General features: G+C 39.7%; 1 protein-coding gene and 1 pseudogene across 1 annotated transcript; both read left to right on the forward strand.

Moving 5' to 3' along the window:
• Positions 1–5,205: 5,205 nt before the first annotated feature.
• LOC146721445 (uncharacterized) lies at positions 5,206–6,897 on the forward strand. Its single transcript, XM_085486754.1, has 3 exons — positions 5,206–5,669; positions 6,172–6,231; positions 6,330–6,897. Exons 1-3 carry the CDS (start codon positions 5,206–5,208, stop codon positions 6,895–6,897), a joined length of 1,092 nt encoding a protein of 363 aa, XP_085342880.1.
• Positions 6,898–15,317: 8,420 nt separating this feature from the next.
• LOC146721446 (uncharacterized) lies at positions 15,318–16,537 on the forward strand (annotated as a pseudogene).
• The last annotated feature ends 1,296 nt before the right edge of the window (positions 16,538–17,833 follow it).

Here is a 17,833-nt window from a genome sequence, read left to right on the forward strand (position 1 = left end):
ATTAGTATGCTGCACTTTAACAATCTTAAACACCTCGGTTGTCCAATTTGGCGTGTATCTCTTCTCGAAAAGTTGTTTGTACTTGCTGACGCGTACCTGATCACCTACTTTGAACTTTGCCGGGCCCGCGATTTTTACACGATTGTACACGGTAGCCAAGAGTCTTTCGGCGATCGCGGGGGTAACGTCAGCGGGTCGCATACCAATCGTTCGATGCTTGCGTCCGTTGTAATCTGATACGAGGCGTGGCAGCATGTCGAACCACTTGTAAGTACCATTCAGCGTAAACATCTTCCACATGTCGTTCTTTAGCGTGCGATTGAATCGCTCGACGACCGACGCCTTCAATATCGAATATGTAGAATAGTGATTAATGTCATGTCTTCGCATACGTCGTTGCACATCGACGTTGTAAAATTCCTTTCCGTTATCGGTTTGCATGTTTTTCGGGCATTGCTATCCCGAATTATCTTGGCGATTGCGTCAGCTGTCTCGCTTCCTCCTTTACTCTTGAGTGGTACAGCTCACGCATACTTGCTCAACACATCGATGATGGTGAGTATGTAGTCGTAACCTTTGTTGAAACGGGAGTACGGACGCATCTCGACAATGTCGGCTTGCCACAGATCATCGTATTTTCGCACTATGACATGTCTTCAAGGGAAATTTTTTCTCGCTGACGCGTGCAACTCGTTTACCAACTGCCGTCTCTCCAAACTATGTTGCTCGTTGTTATTTTCACTATTCATTCTCGTTCTTTCGGGTTAAATTCTTGTTCTTTCGGGTTCGTGCCTCGTTGTTTCGGGTTTGTGCCTTGTTCTTTCGAGTTTTTTCGGGTTCGTGCCTCGTTCTTTCGGGTTTTTTCGGGTTCGTGTCTCGTTGTTTCGGGTTCGTGCTTCGTTGTTTCGGGTTTTTTTGCGTTCTTTCGGGTTAGATTCTCGTTCTTTCGGGTTTTTTCGGGTTCGTGCCTCGTTGTTTCGGGTTCGTGCCTCGTTGTTTCGGGTTCGTGCCTCGTTATTTCGGGTTCTTTCGCGTTCGTTCACTCACGTCCTTGGCCCATTCGAAAATCGTTCTTGACTCGATCACAGCCTTGTCCCAAGTCGTTTCTGATCCGTTCGTAGCCCGCCTTGGCCCGTTCGCAGCCGTCCCTGATCTGTTCGCAATCCTTACTGAGTTGTTGATAGCCTTGTATGTAACCTTTAAGGACTTGTTCGTAGCCTCGTTCGCAGCCCTGCTTGACATGTTCGTAACCTCGATCGTAGCAGGTGCGTTCACCACCGTTTCCAGGTCGTTCACTGCTGTTTCCGGGTCGGTCACTGATGCTACTCATTGTTGTTTGGTAGCACGCTGATAATCCTTTGTAGCTGTTCAACAACTGTTTGCAACCACTCTAGAATCCCTTCTAGACGTTTCACAACTGTTTGATAGACGTTTCTGAGCCAACCGCTCATTAGATGCCTGTGTCTGAGGTAGTGTTTGGCGCACGCAAAAGCTCTTATCGCAGTTTCCAACGCTCGTACATCCTTCTCTAACGCAGCCAGCTTCTCATTTGACTCTTTCTGTTGGATCATCAATGTTTTAAAGCACTCTTCCAGGTACAATTTGTTGACGACCTCGTATCCGCTTCTGTTATTGGAGAATGTAAAGTAGCCGATTTCGTCAATCGGCGTCAATAAATCTTCCAAATAGCGATATTTCGGCTGTTGCAGCGATTTAGAGTACACGTACACGTTCTCGAAACGCATACCGTGCGGACTTTCCAGCAGGCTTATCAACACGTTGGTTTTACCGCAGTTTGAGGGGCCGCAAACGATCGCGCGTATAGTTGTCGGTAGCATCGTACCGTGTTTGCGCACACCTTCGTTCACGCTGCAGCGTACTCTGTCGTCGTAATTCATCACTCGTATTGTCAGAGGTTGTTGCACGAATTTCATTTTCTCATTCCCGATTTGACCTCCAACGTCCGCCTATTTATAGCTGCGCGGACTCGCGCTTTGCTCAGTAATGTCTAGAGATTGCAGCGGATGTCAACGAAAATAGGCACAGGTCTATTAAATCGTGCGATAAACGCACTTCCGATCGAGCTTCATATTCCCAGCTATCAATTTTGCGGCCCGGAAACTCGTTTGGAAAAGCGATTGGCTAGAGGCTCAAGGTGTCAACCCATTGGACGCGGCGTGCCGTGAACACGATATAGCGTACTCTCGGAGCAGCGAACTCACCGAGAGACACGCGGCGGATAAGGTACTCGCCGAGAAAGCGAAAACTCGCATCGTCGCGAAAGACTCGAATTTCGGTGAGAGAGCCGCGGCCACAGTTGTCTGGACAGCGATGAAGGCCAAGACGAAGCTCGGCATGGGCTTGAAAACGAAAAAGAGGAAGACGAAGAGGAGGGTACTTTCGGCAGCGAAACGAGGCGGATTTTTGTCGATTTTACCAATGCTGGGCGCGCTCGGATCCCTGGTTGGCGGAGCAGCTGGCGTAGCAAAAGCGGTAAACGACAGAAAAGCCGCGCAACGTCAGTTGCAAGAGATACTACGCCACAATCGCGCCATGGAAGGCCGCGGACTGTATCTCGCCCCTTACAAATATGGACGAGGAGCGAGGAAAAAAAAAAAACGTCAAAAAAACGTTAAAAATGCCGAAAGGTGTAACTACAAATGTGCAATTGCTACAACTTGCAAAACGTATGCACATTCCATACTTTAGAGGTGTATTTATGCGCAATAATTTACCGATAAATGGCGCGCGAGAAAATGAGAGTGGTATCGTTAATCTAGACAGTACAGACGGTTCTGGCACTCATTGGGTGGCGTATGCAAAAAGAGGAAATCGCGCAATCTATTTCAACAGTTTTGGCAATCTTCGACCATCCGAGGAATTGGTGCGATATTTAAATGTGCCGAAATTGGAATACAATTACACCTCTTATCAAACGTATGATCAGAGTATCTGCGGACAGTTGTGCTTGCAGTTTCTCCGAGAGGTTAAATTCTCGCTGCAAATTTAAAGACTGACATTGCGTTATTTAACTCAGTTTTGTCAACATGTCGCTAACACTAACATTGACTGGGAAGAGTAGTGTCCTCGCGGCGACCTACTTTCCCCCCATAGATTTGAGCGATGCGGACTACGAGCTCGGTCTGGCAGACTTTGAAACTTATCACACTATATCGAATGTGAATTCCTCAAATAATAAATTTTACTACGGCAAAGACGATGCGGAAATTACGATTCCCGAGGGATCGTACGAGCTGCAAGCGATACATGAATTTTTGAAACGCGCACTTTCCCGAAAACATAATGCTGTTAGTGATAAAGGTGTCGACGATGAAGATTACCCAATTGTGCTCCGCGCTAATTATAATACGATGAAAAGCGAGATTAAATGTGCATACAGAATAAACTTTAGCATGCCCAACAACATTGGATCGCTGCTGGGATTCTCGAATCGTATACTGCAACCACGAAAATGGTACGAATCAGACATGCCGATTAATATTATCAACGTGAACATTATCCGCATAGAGTGTAACGTGACCGCGGGTGCATACAGCAACGGGAAACTCGTTCACACGGTACATGAATTTTCACCGAGAGTACCACCTGGATATAAGATATCGGAAACGCCGGCGCAGATCATTTACCTGCCGGTCTTCGTACGGAGCATTACTGATTTAGTGTTACGCGTTGTCGACCAGAAGGGACGATTGCTCGATCTTCGAGGCGAAGAAATAACAGTTAGATTGCACGTACGACGGCGGGCGACAGCAACACCTCGTGCGACGGGATGCTCGTGTTGAAAAAAGACACGAAGAACACAATCAGGCTAGCAGCAACATCATTCGCTAATATCAAATCAACCACGAAGAAGAGACTCACCTCGTCAAACGTTGCGTTTTTACAATCTTTGGGATTTGCGGTGCGTGCCATCTGAACAATGACTGAGATTCTCAACATCGAGGAAGAGCCAGTCTTTGACGATCGCATCGTCAAGATTGAGACTCACACATACAACCCGTTTGCCAACACAACATTTGGACACAGCGATGAGATAAGAATACCCATACAACAACAGGATTTGTATACATTGCCGTACGAGAGTTTTTTATATATCGAGGGAGAACTAAAGATAAACCATCCAATTGAGGGATCCAATGTGACACTGGAAAATAATTGTGTCGCATTCATGTTTGACGAAATTCGCTATGAGCTCGATGGTGTGGAGATTGATCGCAATAGAAATGTAGAAATAACAAGTTTGCTCAAAAACTATGTAACGATATCATTCGATAGAAGCATGGTTATGAGTAACGCTGGCTGGAGTGATCCGATTTCTGCGAGTGGACACTTCAATTTCTGCGTACCGCTCTACATGTTGCTGGGATTTTGTGATGACTACAAACGAGTAGTGATTAATGCGCGTCATGAGTTGATCTTAATACGATCGCGCAACAACAATAATTGCCTGTATGGAAATTCTGCACTGGAGCCTGTGATCAACATATTCAAGATACAATGGCGAATGCCACACGTGTTGTTGAGCGAGATTAAGAAGCTGTCGATGCTGCGCGCTCTGGAAAGCGGACGTTACCTCAGCATGGGTTTCCGCTCGTGGGATCTATACAAATTTCCGCTATTGCAGCGTACGACCAAGCATTCGTGGGCCATTAAGACCGCGACTCAACTGGAGAAGCCGCGATATGTAATTTTTGCTCTGCAGACAGGGCGTAAAAATGTCATGTCCGAGGATATCAGTCGATTCGACGACTGTAAATTAACCAACGTGAAACTCTTTCTGAACTCGGAAAGTTATCCGTACGACGACATGAATCTGGATTTTGATAAAAACAGATGGTCAATTCTGTACGACACCTACACACGTTTCTGCAAGAACTATTACGGATACGAATACCTCGAGCCCAATCTCACCATCACACGGTTTTTACAAAACGGTCCGTTTGTGATTATCGATTGTTCTCGACAAAACGAATCGATCAAGAGCGCAACGGTGGATGTGAGATTGGAATTTGAGTGTAAGGAAAACGTGCCTAATAATACCACTGCGTACTGCCTCATTATACACGATCGTGTGATCCAGTACAACCCGTTGACCAACGTTGTGCGCAAAATCACCTAAAAAATGTTTACACAAATACGCGTGTGAAAGAGGGGGAAGAGGATACATAATCAAGATGATGTGAGATGTCTGAAGAGTATCGTAATACTTCTCGACTGACTCACATCGAAAAGATCATGTCTGCACCAACGTTTGTCGATCTGCAAGGATTTATCCTGAATAAACGATTTATTGTAAAGGAAGCGGCAATCCTGAGAAGAGGATATATCCTGTTGCACTATTTCTTCGCATGCCCTGTGCCATGGAGCATGCTTATAAAGTCGAAAAGGCGTCAGGCCTCGTGGCTAACTCAACATCATCACAGCTTACAATGGGAGGATGGAAATGTTCCATACGGCATGGCTCAGCGCTTGATTACGGCAGCTATCGTTGGCATAAATGAGCAAGAAGACGATGAAGAGTCCTTTCTCGTGTATGTAAAAGGACTCGAAAAGCGAGAATGGCTGGCCGAAATAATGGACGATGCGAGCAGCGGTTTCACCATTGAGACCTTGGATGCCATATATGAAGATGTACCTGCATTAAATAAGTTAGATCCCACATATACTCTACGGTGTAATAAACATGTAAAAAATTGCGCGTTACAAAATGTATTTAAATTATTTAATTGGTGGTCGGCCGCAGAATCCAGGCTTGGATCCGACGATCATCCGTTTTTTGAATAAACATATTGTTTACATACTATTTTCTTTGTTATTTCTCTCCCTCACCAGATATATATTTCTAAGAATTTGTTTTACCCCTTCTCCTAATATTTTAAATATTTCTCTTTGTTCCTTTCCAGATATATATTTCTAAGAATTCCTTTCTCCTAATATTTAATTTTTTATCCCCACTACTTTTAAATATTTCTCTTTATTCCCCCTCCAGATATATATTTCTAGGAATTCGATTTACCCCTTCTTCTAATATTTTAAAAATAAGTGTTACTCGATTATTAGTACTTTTATACGATCAGTCTTTCGTCGACTGTTCTGACTGGTGGTTCACTTTTTAATACCCTGGAGAAAAATATTCTGCACCAAAAAAAGCAGCAGCATGAATTACTACATGCCGAGACGTGATGAAACGTGCGAGAAGAAATGCGACGAGTAAGTATAACTTTCTATTTTCTATTTTTATATTTTTTTACGAGTTATAATTTCTTTTTTCCTAATTTAGTTTTAATTTCTTTTTCCTAATTTTACAGCGTTTCGCTGGAGTCTCGTGCGGTTCGTATACTAGGAAGACGATACGCATTGACGACCACGGAATTCAAATTTCTCGAAATCGGCATCAGAGTGGATCCACCGAGTTACGTGGAGATCGCCATAGGAGATCATCGAGGAAAACAGCTAGTACTATCTCTCGAAACGTGGAAAGGACTCTACGAGCAACGTCACGCTATTCAAAATTATCTGAACAATGACTCTCCCAACAACGATGTGTATAATTTCATAAGTGTCGGGCCGCTAACAGTGCGATTTCACAAGATAAACGACACCAAGCTCATAAGTCTCGAATCAGCGGACGTGCGCATGATGATGATCAAATCGACGTTACGTCGTATGTTCGAGCTCGATTCATGCATCGAAATAATGTTCGATCGATTGACGAGGCTCATCGCAACGGTCGATATCAAATATACGCAATTCTCCAATATTGCATCCACTGTAACGAATGCGAGAGAATTGTCAAATGCGATACGCGCTAGCAACGCCTTCAACATGCACCAACTTGTCGATTGCGAGCTGATGGCTTTAGTTTTTAATATGTAATAAAACTTTATATATAATTATGTATTAAATATAAGACAAATAAATACTTATATGTATATCATGGTGTACTTTATTTGCGTGCCACCCGTTACATACTTTGCGAGAGAGCAACTACTAGAAAAGAAAGAGACAGCGCGCGAGAAAGAAAACGGATGTGGCGGCGAGAGAGAAAGATTCGGCGGCTCGGGCCTGCGGCAAGAGAGAGACGGCGAATTAAGACGCGAGAGAGAGATGCGAAGGAGGGAAACATTTTTTTTAAATTATTAAATATTTTTGTTGAATAAATATATATTTTATTCATTAATTTTTATACTTATTTTTTTATACACTTATTTTTTTTATACATTACCGCTTATTTTTCTATAAGGATATCGAAGGAGGGAAACATTTTTTTTAAATAATAAATATTTTTGTATAATAAATATATTTTATTCATAATTTTTACATTACTGCCGGCATTGGTGTTACCCAAGGTGTACCACGTGGAGGTTGCCGGTCGGATTTACACCTCATGTGTATGTGTATGTGCGTGTGTGTGCGTGCGTGTACTTGTGCATGTGTTACAGTAGAGATAAGGACCCCACGGTTCGTCACTTCCGCGGTATTTATTGACTCCAAACCCTCTCTACTGTGTGTGTGTAAATATAAAAATAAAAAATAATATATGTAAAATACAAAATTAAAAAATATAAAAATATAAAAATATAAAAATAAGGATATAAATAAAAAATAAAAAATAAAATAATTTACATCATGGACGATTGGGGTGGCGACGGTGATTGCGACGGTGATTGTGGCGGTGATTGCGGCGGTTATGGCGGCGGTGACGGCGGCGGTGTGGCGGCGGTGTAGGCTGAGGCCTAACATCGTACGGGTCTGGTAGAGTGAAAAGCTGCACCTAACCCCAATCGAGCAGGTCGGCCTCGTCGTCGCCTCTTAAAAATGCGTCCCAATCGAACATCTCTGAAACCATTATTGGAACGTATGGTTTATCTGTAAACATAACAATTATTAATTTAAAAATATAACAATTATTAATTTAAATATATAATACAATATTATAAATTTTATTCTTACCGTCCCAATTTTCATACACAGGTACAGGATCTGGCTCGAACAGCCACACCAGACCCCAATCATATAAATCGCCGTCATCGTCTCTTAAATATGGGTCCCAATCCCAATCACACATATCTGGAACCATTATTGGAACGTAAACATAACAATTATTCATTTAAAAATATAATACAATATTATAAATTTTATTCTTACCGTCCCATTCGTCATCCCCTATCCATTCTTCGAAGTCATCATCCGAATAATTCTCCCATTCTGCATCCCTTAATGCAGAGCTCGGCAAGAAATGCACATTTCGCCCGATTTTCAATTGACTCCGCCCAGCGCTCTTCCCTTACCTCGACGTCCCGCCCGCAGCCTACGAGCCGCGCGAGGCTCAGGATCGTGTCACCTCGCGACTCGCGACCGTATCGTGTTACCGGACCTCGCATACATATTTTTAATAGCTTTCCACATCACCCAGGGGGTACTATATTACCGACGCGTTTTTTTTTAAGTGGTTTCCCCGTTAGGCCTAATCCACTGATGACTGAGACGACCTTTTAATAGCTTTAATTAATTTAAAAGAAGCAGAATTTTAAATATTAAGTGAAATAAAAAATACTCACATTCAGATTCACGACTTTCAGGCTTTTTTACAAGCGACAGCAGGAACGTCGATCTGCATATTGCACGTAGCAAGACGCATAAGACGCGGTAAAGAATTGTTGCTTAAACAAGAACGTTTTTCATTTTTAATAAACTTCATTTTCGAGAAAGAAGTCTCACATAAATATGTGGATCCGAACATAGAATAAATTCGGAGTCCGAAATCTCGAAGCTTGGGGTAGGTTGATTTTGATAAAACGTTATAAAATTCTGCACCGGTTTCTTGAACCGTTTTCAGAGAAATATCATTTTGTAGGTCACATAATTCATCCCGTAAATTAATCTGCTGTTCTGCGATTGGCGCTGTAAGAGGATTCTCGAAAAGAATTAATTCTGTTCGAAGTTTTTCGAAGCAGGTGAAACGCGTATCGAATTCTTCTATAACAGAATCTACGAAATGAATATTTTCTTTGAAATTACAGCTACTGCCGTGTTCTTCGAAAAGAATCTGGCAAGAAGGAAAATAATGAAAAATGTTGTTATTTAAATCAGATTTAAATAACTGTAATTTGCTTCGGAAAGAATCAACATGACTAACTAATTGGGAAATATTTTGAGTTGGTTTTTGCAGCTTTAAATTGAGAAGCCTAAGTTGATTAGTCATGTCAGTAATGAAGGCAAGTTCGGAAAGAAATGTTATATTTTCTAAAAGAGATATATATTCCTGAAATTTTTGATTGTTTTTTTCTTGAATGAAAAGGAGGATCTCTTTTCTTATTGAAAAAAATATTTCCAAACATTTTGCAGCACTAAGCCAACGTACTGGACAATGAAGTGGGACATCTGTGTGGATAGCATTATGTTCATGGAGAAATGATTGAAATTTCCGATGACTAAGGAAGTTCTGTCCACCTTTAATTATATTTATGATTTTAGTTACAGTCTCCATAGCTGTTGACAGTTTAATAACTTTGCCACTTAGTGCTTCCTGATGAATTATGCAGTGAATAATAGGGATGTTAATGTTTCGCTGCTTTAATTGACCGGCGAATCCTATCTTCGAACCTGTCATAGCTTTTGCGCCATCGGTTGTAACCGAAAAACATTTACTGAAGTCTATGTCAAATTTTTTAAGCGAGTCATCAACTGCTAAAAAAATATCAAGACCAGTTGTTGTGTCATGTAACGAGACGAAATCTAACAGCTCCTCGACATATGAGAAATCGTCTTGCACGATTCGAATAAAAATACTCAGTTGGCTCATATGTCGAATATCGGTGCTCTCATCCAAGCATAAAGAAAAATACGTACAGGACTTTAAAAGATTTTTTAATTTCTCTGTTAAAGAATTACTAATATCAGTAATTCTCGAAGTAATAGTTTTCGCACTAAGGGGAATACTCAATGCTTCGTTAAGACTCAAAGAATTACCGAAAGCTTTCACTGCTTCGATGATACAGTTTTTCACGAAAGTACCTTCAGTAAAGGGTTTTGAATTTTGTGCTATAAGCAAAGAAATAGCATAAGAGGCTAATCGGGATTTTTGAGAAGAAGAATTCGAAGAAGGTATTGCATCTTCTTGATAAACTAATTTTAATCCTTCGATAACACTTAACTTTTCTGAATGTGAGTAATTCGAATAATCGATTGCATGACGATTTCTGAAATGCCTTTCTATTGCAAATTTTTTTACTACCGAAGGTTCAAAACCGCAAAGTAAACAAACCGTTCGATCGGAAATGTAACCGAAGAAATAATTAACTTCCCAAGACTGATCAAATTCTTGAACATATCTTTTGTGATCCATCCTTAAGATTGATTTGTTAAAAGAAGAACAATACCTTTTTTTTAATCGCAAACGTCCGCAACTCTATCCGCTGATGTACCCACTACGACGTAGAGAGCTCAAATGATTTTTAACATGCATATACGTTGAAAACAATTGACGATCGCCCACGCGACGGTTGCTGCTGCGCCTGCCGCGGATTGTTTTCAACGTATATGCGTGCGAATAATCTTTTAAATTTTAAGCTAACAATCCAAAATTTTAGGAATATATATCTCTTTTAGAAAATATAACATTTCTTTCCGAACTTGCCTTCATTACTGACATGACTAATCAACTTAGGCTTCTCAATTTAAAGCTGCAAAAACCAACTCAAAATATTTCCCAATTAGTTAGTCATGTTGATTCTTTCCGAAGCAAATTACAGTTATTTAAATCTGATTTAAATAACAACATTTTTCATTATTTTCCTTCTTGCCAGATTCTTTTCGAAGAACACGGCAGTAGCTGTAATTTCAAAGAAAATATTCATTTCGTAGATTCTGTTATAGAAGAATTCGATACGCGTTTCACCTGCTTCGAAAAACTTCGAACAGAATTAATTCTTTTCGAGAATCCTCTTACAGCGCCAATCGCAGAACAGCAGATTAATTTACGGGATGAATTATGTGACCTACAAAATGATATTTCTCTGAAAACGGTTCAAGAAACCGGTGCAGAATTTTATAACGTTTTATCAAAATCAACCTACCCCAAGCTTCGAGATTTCGGACTCCGAATTTATTCTATGTTCGGATCCATATATTTATGTGAGACTTCTTTCTCGAAAATGAAGTTTATTAAAAATGAAAAACGTTCTTGTTTAAGCGACAATTCTTTACCGCGTCTTATGCGTCTTGCTACGTGCAATATCCAGATCGACGTTCCTGCTGTCGCTTGTAAAAAAGCCTGAAAGTCGTGAATCTGAATGTGAGTATTTTTTATTTCACTTAATATTTAAAATTCTGCTTCTTTTAAATTAATTAAAGCTATTAAAAGGTCGTCTCAGTCATCAGTGGATTAGGCCTAACGGAGAAACCACTTAAAAAAAAACGCGTCGATAATATAGTATTCCCTGGGTGATGTGGAAAGTTATTAAAAATATGTGTGAGAGGTCCGGTAACACGATACGGTCGCGAGTCGCGAGGTGACACGGTCCTGAGCCTCGCGCGGCTCGTAGGCTGCGCGCGGGACGTCGAGGTAAGGGAAGAGCGCTGGGCGGAGTCAATTGAAAATCGGGCAAAATGTGCATTTCTTGCCGAGCTCTGCCTTAATGTATCGTACACCAGGTCCTTGATCACCCAACAACAACAAATAATACATAGGGCAAACTACAAAAAAATATTAATATTAATATATTTTTTCCTCCACTATTAATTAATATTTTTGCACTTAAAAAGCACTACCATTTTTGGTGCAACGTCCCGACACTTCGTTGATGACCGTTCGAAACTTTATGATTGCAAAGACAGCCCCGCTCTCCACAGGCTGTACCCCACTTAAAAAATCTTTACAAAAAACTATATCTATTTCAAAAAACATTCCAAGTGTCAAATGTTTACATCTCGCGTTCGAGAGAGCCGGCATCCATGCGAGAGACACGTGGAGAGGCGCGCGCTCTCCCATGCATTTGCGAGAGAGAAAACGAGCCGCAGCGGCGGCAGCGCGAGAGAGACAGTGAGAGAAGATGCAAAAGAGAGAGACAGCGCGTGAGAGAGACGGTGAAATAAGACGCAGCGTGAGAGTGAGAGAAAGAAAGAAGACGGGCTACAGCAAGAGGCGCACGCGAGAGGCGCACGCGAGAGAGAAAAAGAGACATACGAGTTTTGAGAGAGACACAGCATGAGAGTGAGAGAGACGGCGAAATAAGACGCGAAAGAGAAGATGTGAAGGAGAAAGACGCGAAGGAGAGAGAGCTTTTAAAGATAATTTTTAATAATTTCTTTATATTTACTTATAATTTAAAAGGGAACAAGAGGTAAGGAAGACATTTTAATCTAAAATAAATACACTTATTTGATAATAATAGTTTTTAATCTATAAAATATGTGTAAATTTACATTTGTATGTGTGTGTGTGTGTGTGTGTGCGTGAACGTGTAATTATTATAATATAAAATTTACAAAATTATAAAAAGATACAAATATAAAAAAGATATATGAAATAAAAATTATATAAAATAAACATATAAATGATATATAAAATTATGCAAGATATATAAAAATATATAAAAATATATATAAAAAAGGCCGTTGGAGGCGAGAGAGGTACGGCGGCTTGGGATTCACGCCTGGATTCAGCGGCGAGAGAGAGCCGGCGGCTCGAGGTAGCGGCGAGAGAGAGAGCCAGCGGGCCTGCTGCGACTGCGAGAGAGGGAGTCGCGTTAACCATCGCTGTCAGACTGTGCCTCGGCATCTGCACATAGAAATATAATAAATTATTATACTATTTATATATATATTTTGACATATATATATATATATATATATATACTTACAGCCTTGACAGATTGGGCACAAGTTGGCCAGGAAGAGTACGAACACTCTTTCCAAACAATCGATGCAATAAAGATGCGGTACATCTCTGTACCGCATCGTCACGTGCCTGTGCATTAGTGTGGTTGCCGCGAATCTTTCCCTGTTTCTCATAAAACAGGGAATGCAGATTCTCACTGACCCTCCTGGTGAGACGTATGCTGTTATAACGCATATCCATGTTTCTTCGTCGAGGGTTGCGATGGTCTGTACATCTAACGTACGCGAGTGGTACGCCTCGCGAACATCATTTTCACTGTCGTACCCATCATCGTGCAGTGGTTCTTCCAATTCTTCTTCTTCATCACCGCCATCGTCTTCTTCAACGATGGGTACATTAACCTCCATTTCTTCTATATCGTCCAGGACGATATTGGCCTCCCTGTCGTACACAGGGTCGTACATCTCGGCGTCGCTGTCGCTGTCGCTGTCGGAGATCGTGATGACCTCTATCTTGTCATCAGAAACATCGATCACAATGTCTTTTTCCATTTTTTTCAACACACGTTTGCACAATTATGATACAAGTCAACGAATTTTTTCCGCACTTCCGTAAATAAGTATAGCCACTAAACTTTTTTCACGGACTGGTCAGGGTGCTGTCAAATCCTGGACTGGATGATTTGAGAGCGCATAGGTCCTCAATATATATCTCGTTCAGCCCTTTGTGCTTCACATGCGATCGAACTTATCTCAGAAAGAAAGATGATCGGTCATAAAAGAGCAGCCACTGCAGCAGTTGATTATTGTTCTGTTTACACCTCGTGAAAATATGTCTCGACACATTCACTACAATCCTCTCTTTCACGCGTGATAAAACTTATCTCATAAACACTGCTATACTCTTTGCATATATTGTACACCTATTTAATCAAGCAAAATAAATAGGCTGCGAGTAGTAATCTGATGATGATGACGATGACGACGATGGTGGTGGTGACGGTTCTCTCATATCTATCTTCTCTATTTCTTGGTCCGAATCATAATCAGATGATTGTGTTTTGCATGACACCGATGGTGAAGGCATATCCATGTCGGCAAAATAAGGGTTGTTCACAGTGAAATATTCTGCACAATTTTTGTAGCGACGCTGATAACATGCGACTCGCTTGTGTCGTTTAGACGATCTGGTGCATTTGGATAACCCACCAGTCACTCTTAAAATGTCTTCGTGCATTTCCAGGAAATGAGCAACATCTCTTGTATGCGGTTTTTACACACCAAGTTCGCGATTTCTTACGAATTGCACAACCGAAGTCACCGCTTCACGTTTAAAATGAAACGGGTCATCTCTTTTTTTATCATAATAGCATTCATCGAGATGTCTATACCATCTCTCAACATTCTCAAAACACCTCGAATGATCTTTTACCGCGTTCTCCATTTTTAATTTTTGGCACTTTTTCACACTTTTAACCTCAGCCTATTTTCGCTGACATTCGCTGCAATTCCTAATCATCGGTGCTGGACCGTCAATATGCGTTCGCATCCACGGCCGATTGTAGTGTTCGAGGCAGCGACGATATGTCTGAACCTCCGGATCCGTCTTGATATGCTCCGGAAGCTTGTCCTACAAATGATCTACGAAATAGCCGCACTTTTGCAGTAAAACTATCTTCGGAATATATTGTAACTGTTCGGCACTTAAACTGAGAATATCGGAAGCACTTGATAGCAAGAGAAACATCTTGAATGAAGAGAGCGTGCGCTCGCCAGTGGTACTATGGCCCGGCAGCGGCATCGGTCCTCATTATATATCCCGATCAACCCTTTGTTCGTCAACGTACGAACGAGAAAAATTTAGATGACGTAAATTTTCGACGCTTGTTTTGTTTATAAATTCCTGCAGCCGCTGGTTATCGGCGCTGGTATTTCTTCCTAAGATAAACAATAAAAAACCGTCGCTTATTGGGGAGGTACCGCGAGGGTGATATACAATCCCATGCAAAAACATGTCACAGGCCGCAAGCGGCGAGGTTGCAGGCAGCGAGGTCGCAAGCGGCGAGGTTGCAGGCAGCGAGGTCGCAAGCGGCGACACGTTCGCCCTGAAACTTTACCCGCTGATATTTCTTAGAAATATACGTATAGATCATGTATCAACCCCCTTGATTGTCGGCACTCAGCATGGATTTAGCGGTAGCCCTTCTTAGAATTTGATTATCTAAGATTTTCAAAGAACTTATTGTCGGCGCTCGGATCCAAGCGGCAGCCCTTCTTAGAATTTAATTATATTTCTTAGAAATATACAGATAACGTATGGGGGAAGAAACGCAACCCCCCCCCTGATTTTTGGCAGCGGCAGCCCTTTTGTAATAGATATTGCTGGAATGTTTATCTTATCTTTTAATAAATATCGCTAGAATGTTTATCTTTTGTTTATAAACATATAAGGTAACATGAGCTCCTTATCAGGTAACCTGAGCTGATAAGATAAGCTTATTTGCTGATAAGACCCCCCGCCCGCGTGACGTTGTACCCCCTCGCCCCCGAAAACCCCCCCGCCCCGCATCCCCCTCAGAGGACCTGGGTTAGAACCTTCTTATTATTCCTACTGTAAGCGCCAATTTTATCGTAGAATTGCACTAACTGTTTGTAAAACACTTCAAATTTGTGATAAGAAACCCAACATAACACATAAGAATATTTCACTTAATAGTATACCTGAAAATAGTAATAATAGATATGCACTTGTGTGTCAAATATATCACATGGGAATATTTTACTTAATAGTGAAAATAAAGATGACAATATTAATAATATAATTAAAAATAATGTGTCAAGTAATTACGATGCAAGTTTATTGCTAACGTTGTTTGACAATACGTTAGTTTTATCTGATTTAAATATAAATTTAAATAGTACAGTTTTTCAGCCATGTTTAAACTCAAGCTTAAGGCAGTGGGCTCTTAATTTTAATCACACATTCTGCAATCACTGGTTTATTACACGTATTACACGTTTTTTATCATGAATTACCTTTAGACTCCAGAACGTTATTAGAAACGCCAAGAAATATTTTAAAAAAACAACTCAATAATGGGGATTTTTATTATTTTGGTCTGAAAAATATTTTAAAATCTATTGTATCGCAAACAGCAGAAAATTTTGAAAATAAGTTAGATATCAGTTTTAATATTGATGGACTTCCATTATTTAACAGTTCAAATTTACAATTCTGGCCGATTTTAGGACTAGTAAAAAATTTTAAAACTAATCCCTTTGCTATTGGTATATTTTGCGGTTGATCAAAACCACAGCTTTTAGAATTATTTCTAGAAGATTTTATTAATGAACTCTTATATTTGTTGCAAGAAGGTATTGAAATCAATAACAAAAGATATTACATTGGTATCCACAGTTTTGTGCGATGCACCTGCTAGAGCATTTATAAAGTGTAAAATCCCATACTGGCTATTCATGTTGCGAAAAATGTGTGATACGAGGATGTGCGAGTCGAGTTGTATTTAGAGATATATCTGCACCGAAAAGAACAAATATTTCTTTTGTTAATCAACAAGATGAGGATCACCATATCGGAATCTATCCTTTAATTAAATTGAGAATCGGCATGGTTACTGTTTTTTCTATTGATTATATGCATGCTTATTGCTTATGAGTAATGCAAAAATTATTAAATTTTTGGATAAGTGGTGCGTTAACAACCCGATTATCTGGTCGTAAAGTGAATATCTTATCAGAACATTTAGAATTCTTAAAATCATATATGCCGTTAGAATTTAATAGAAAACCCAGAACACTTCATAAGCTTCCAAGGTGGAAAGCGACAGAGTTCCATACATTTTTATTATATTTAGGACCTCTCGTACTAAAAAATTTAGTCGATACAACCGCCTATAAAAACTATTTACTTTTTCATACTGCGATATCAATTCTAATATCTGCAAAACTTATATCAAAATTTAGTTGTGCATTTCCACAAGAACTGTTGAATATATTTGTTAAACATTGTGAACAATTATACGGCCGAGAATTTTTAATCTATAATGTACACATATTATGTCATTTAGCTGATGATGTGCAGATTTATGGGCCATTAGATTTATTTTCATGTTTCCCGTTCGAGAATTATCTTGGCCAGATTAAAAATTTAATAAAATCTCCTAATTATCCTATGCAACAAATTGGTCGTAGATTACACGAAATAAATGTAGCATTAGAGCATAATTTACCTAAAATAGAAAAACAGTTTATTCATGCTATAAAAGATAATTTAAGTCCATTACTTAAAAAATTTAAAAGCGTTTTCTATAAGCAATTTAAAAAATTTAAACATAGAGATTTTACTATTTTGACACATTCTTATTCAAGTGCAAATTCGTATTGTTTAATGAAAAATAATATACTTATTCAAATTCAAAATATTGTTGTTACAAGCCTACAAGAAATATTTATTGTTGGAAAATATTTTACATCCTACGATTCTTTATATAAGTAACCCCTAGATTCAAAAGAATTAAATATTTATATTGTAAAAAATTTAACTTTTGAATCTGATATATGGTCTTTTCATCATATACTTGCAAAGTGTATTGTGTTTCCTTTTGATAATTGTTGGGTTTTTTTTTCTATTATTCATACATATTAAATGAATATTAGAGCAAAACGTTAGAATAAAAGAAGAATAAAATTTTGGAATAAAATATTTATTTTTAATTAACAATTTTTTTTTTATTTAAAGAAACATATAATATAATATATATGTCAATCGCATACTTTGACGACGATTTCCGGTACAGATTGGACACTTTGACGACTTCTGGCTGTTTTGACGACGGTCGTCACAATTTTATCGATAAATCGTATACTTTGGCGACGTCGTCAAACTAACTCGAAACAGAGGATTGACTAATTTGATGACATTGTATACTTTGACGACACTATATTTATTTTT

This window comes from Nylanderia fulva, unplaced genomic scaffold (genome assembly GCF_048542155.1).
Source record: "Nylanderia fulva isolate GAGA-0341 unplaced genomic scaffold, ASM4854215v1 Scaffold474, whole genome shotgun sequence".
Taxonomy (NCBI): domain Eukaryota; kingdom Metazoa; phylum Arthropoda; class Insecta; order Hymenoptera; family Formicidae; genus Nylanderia; species Nylanderia fulva.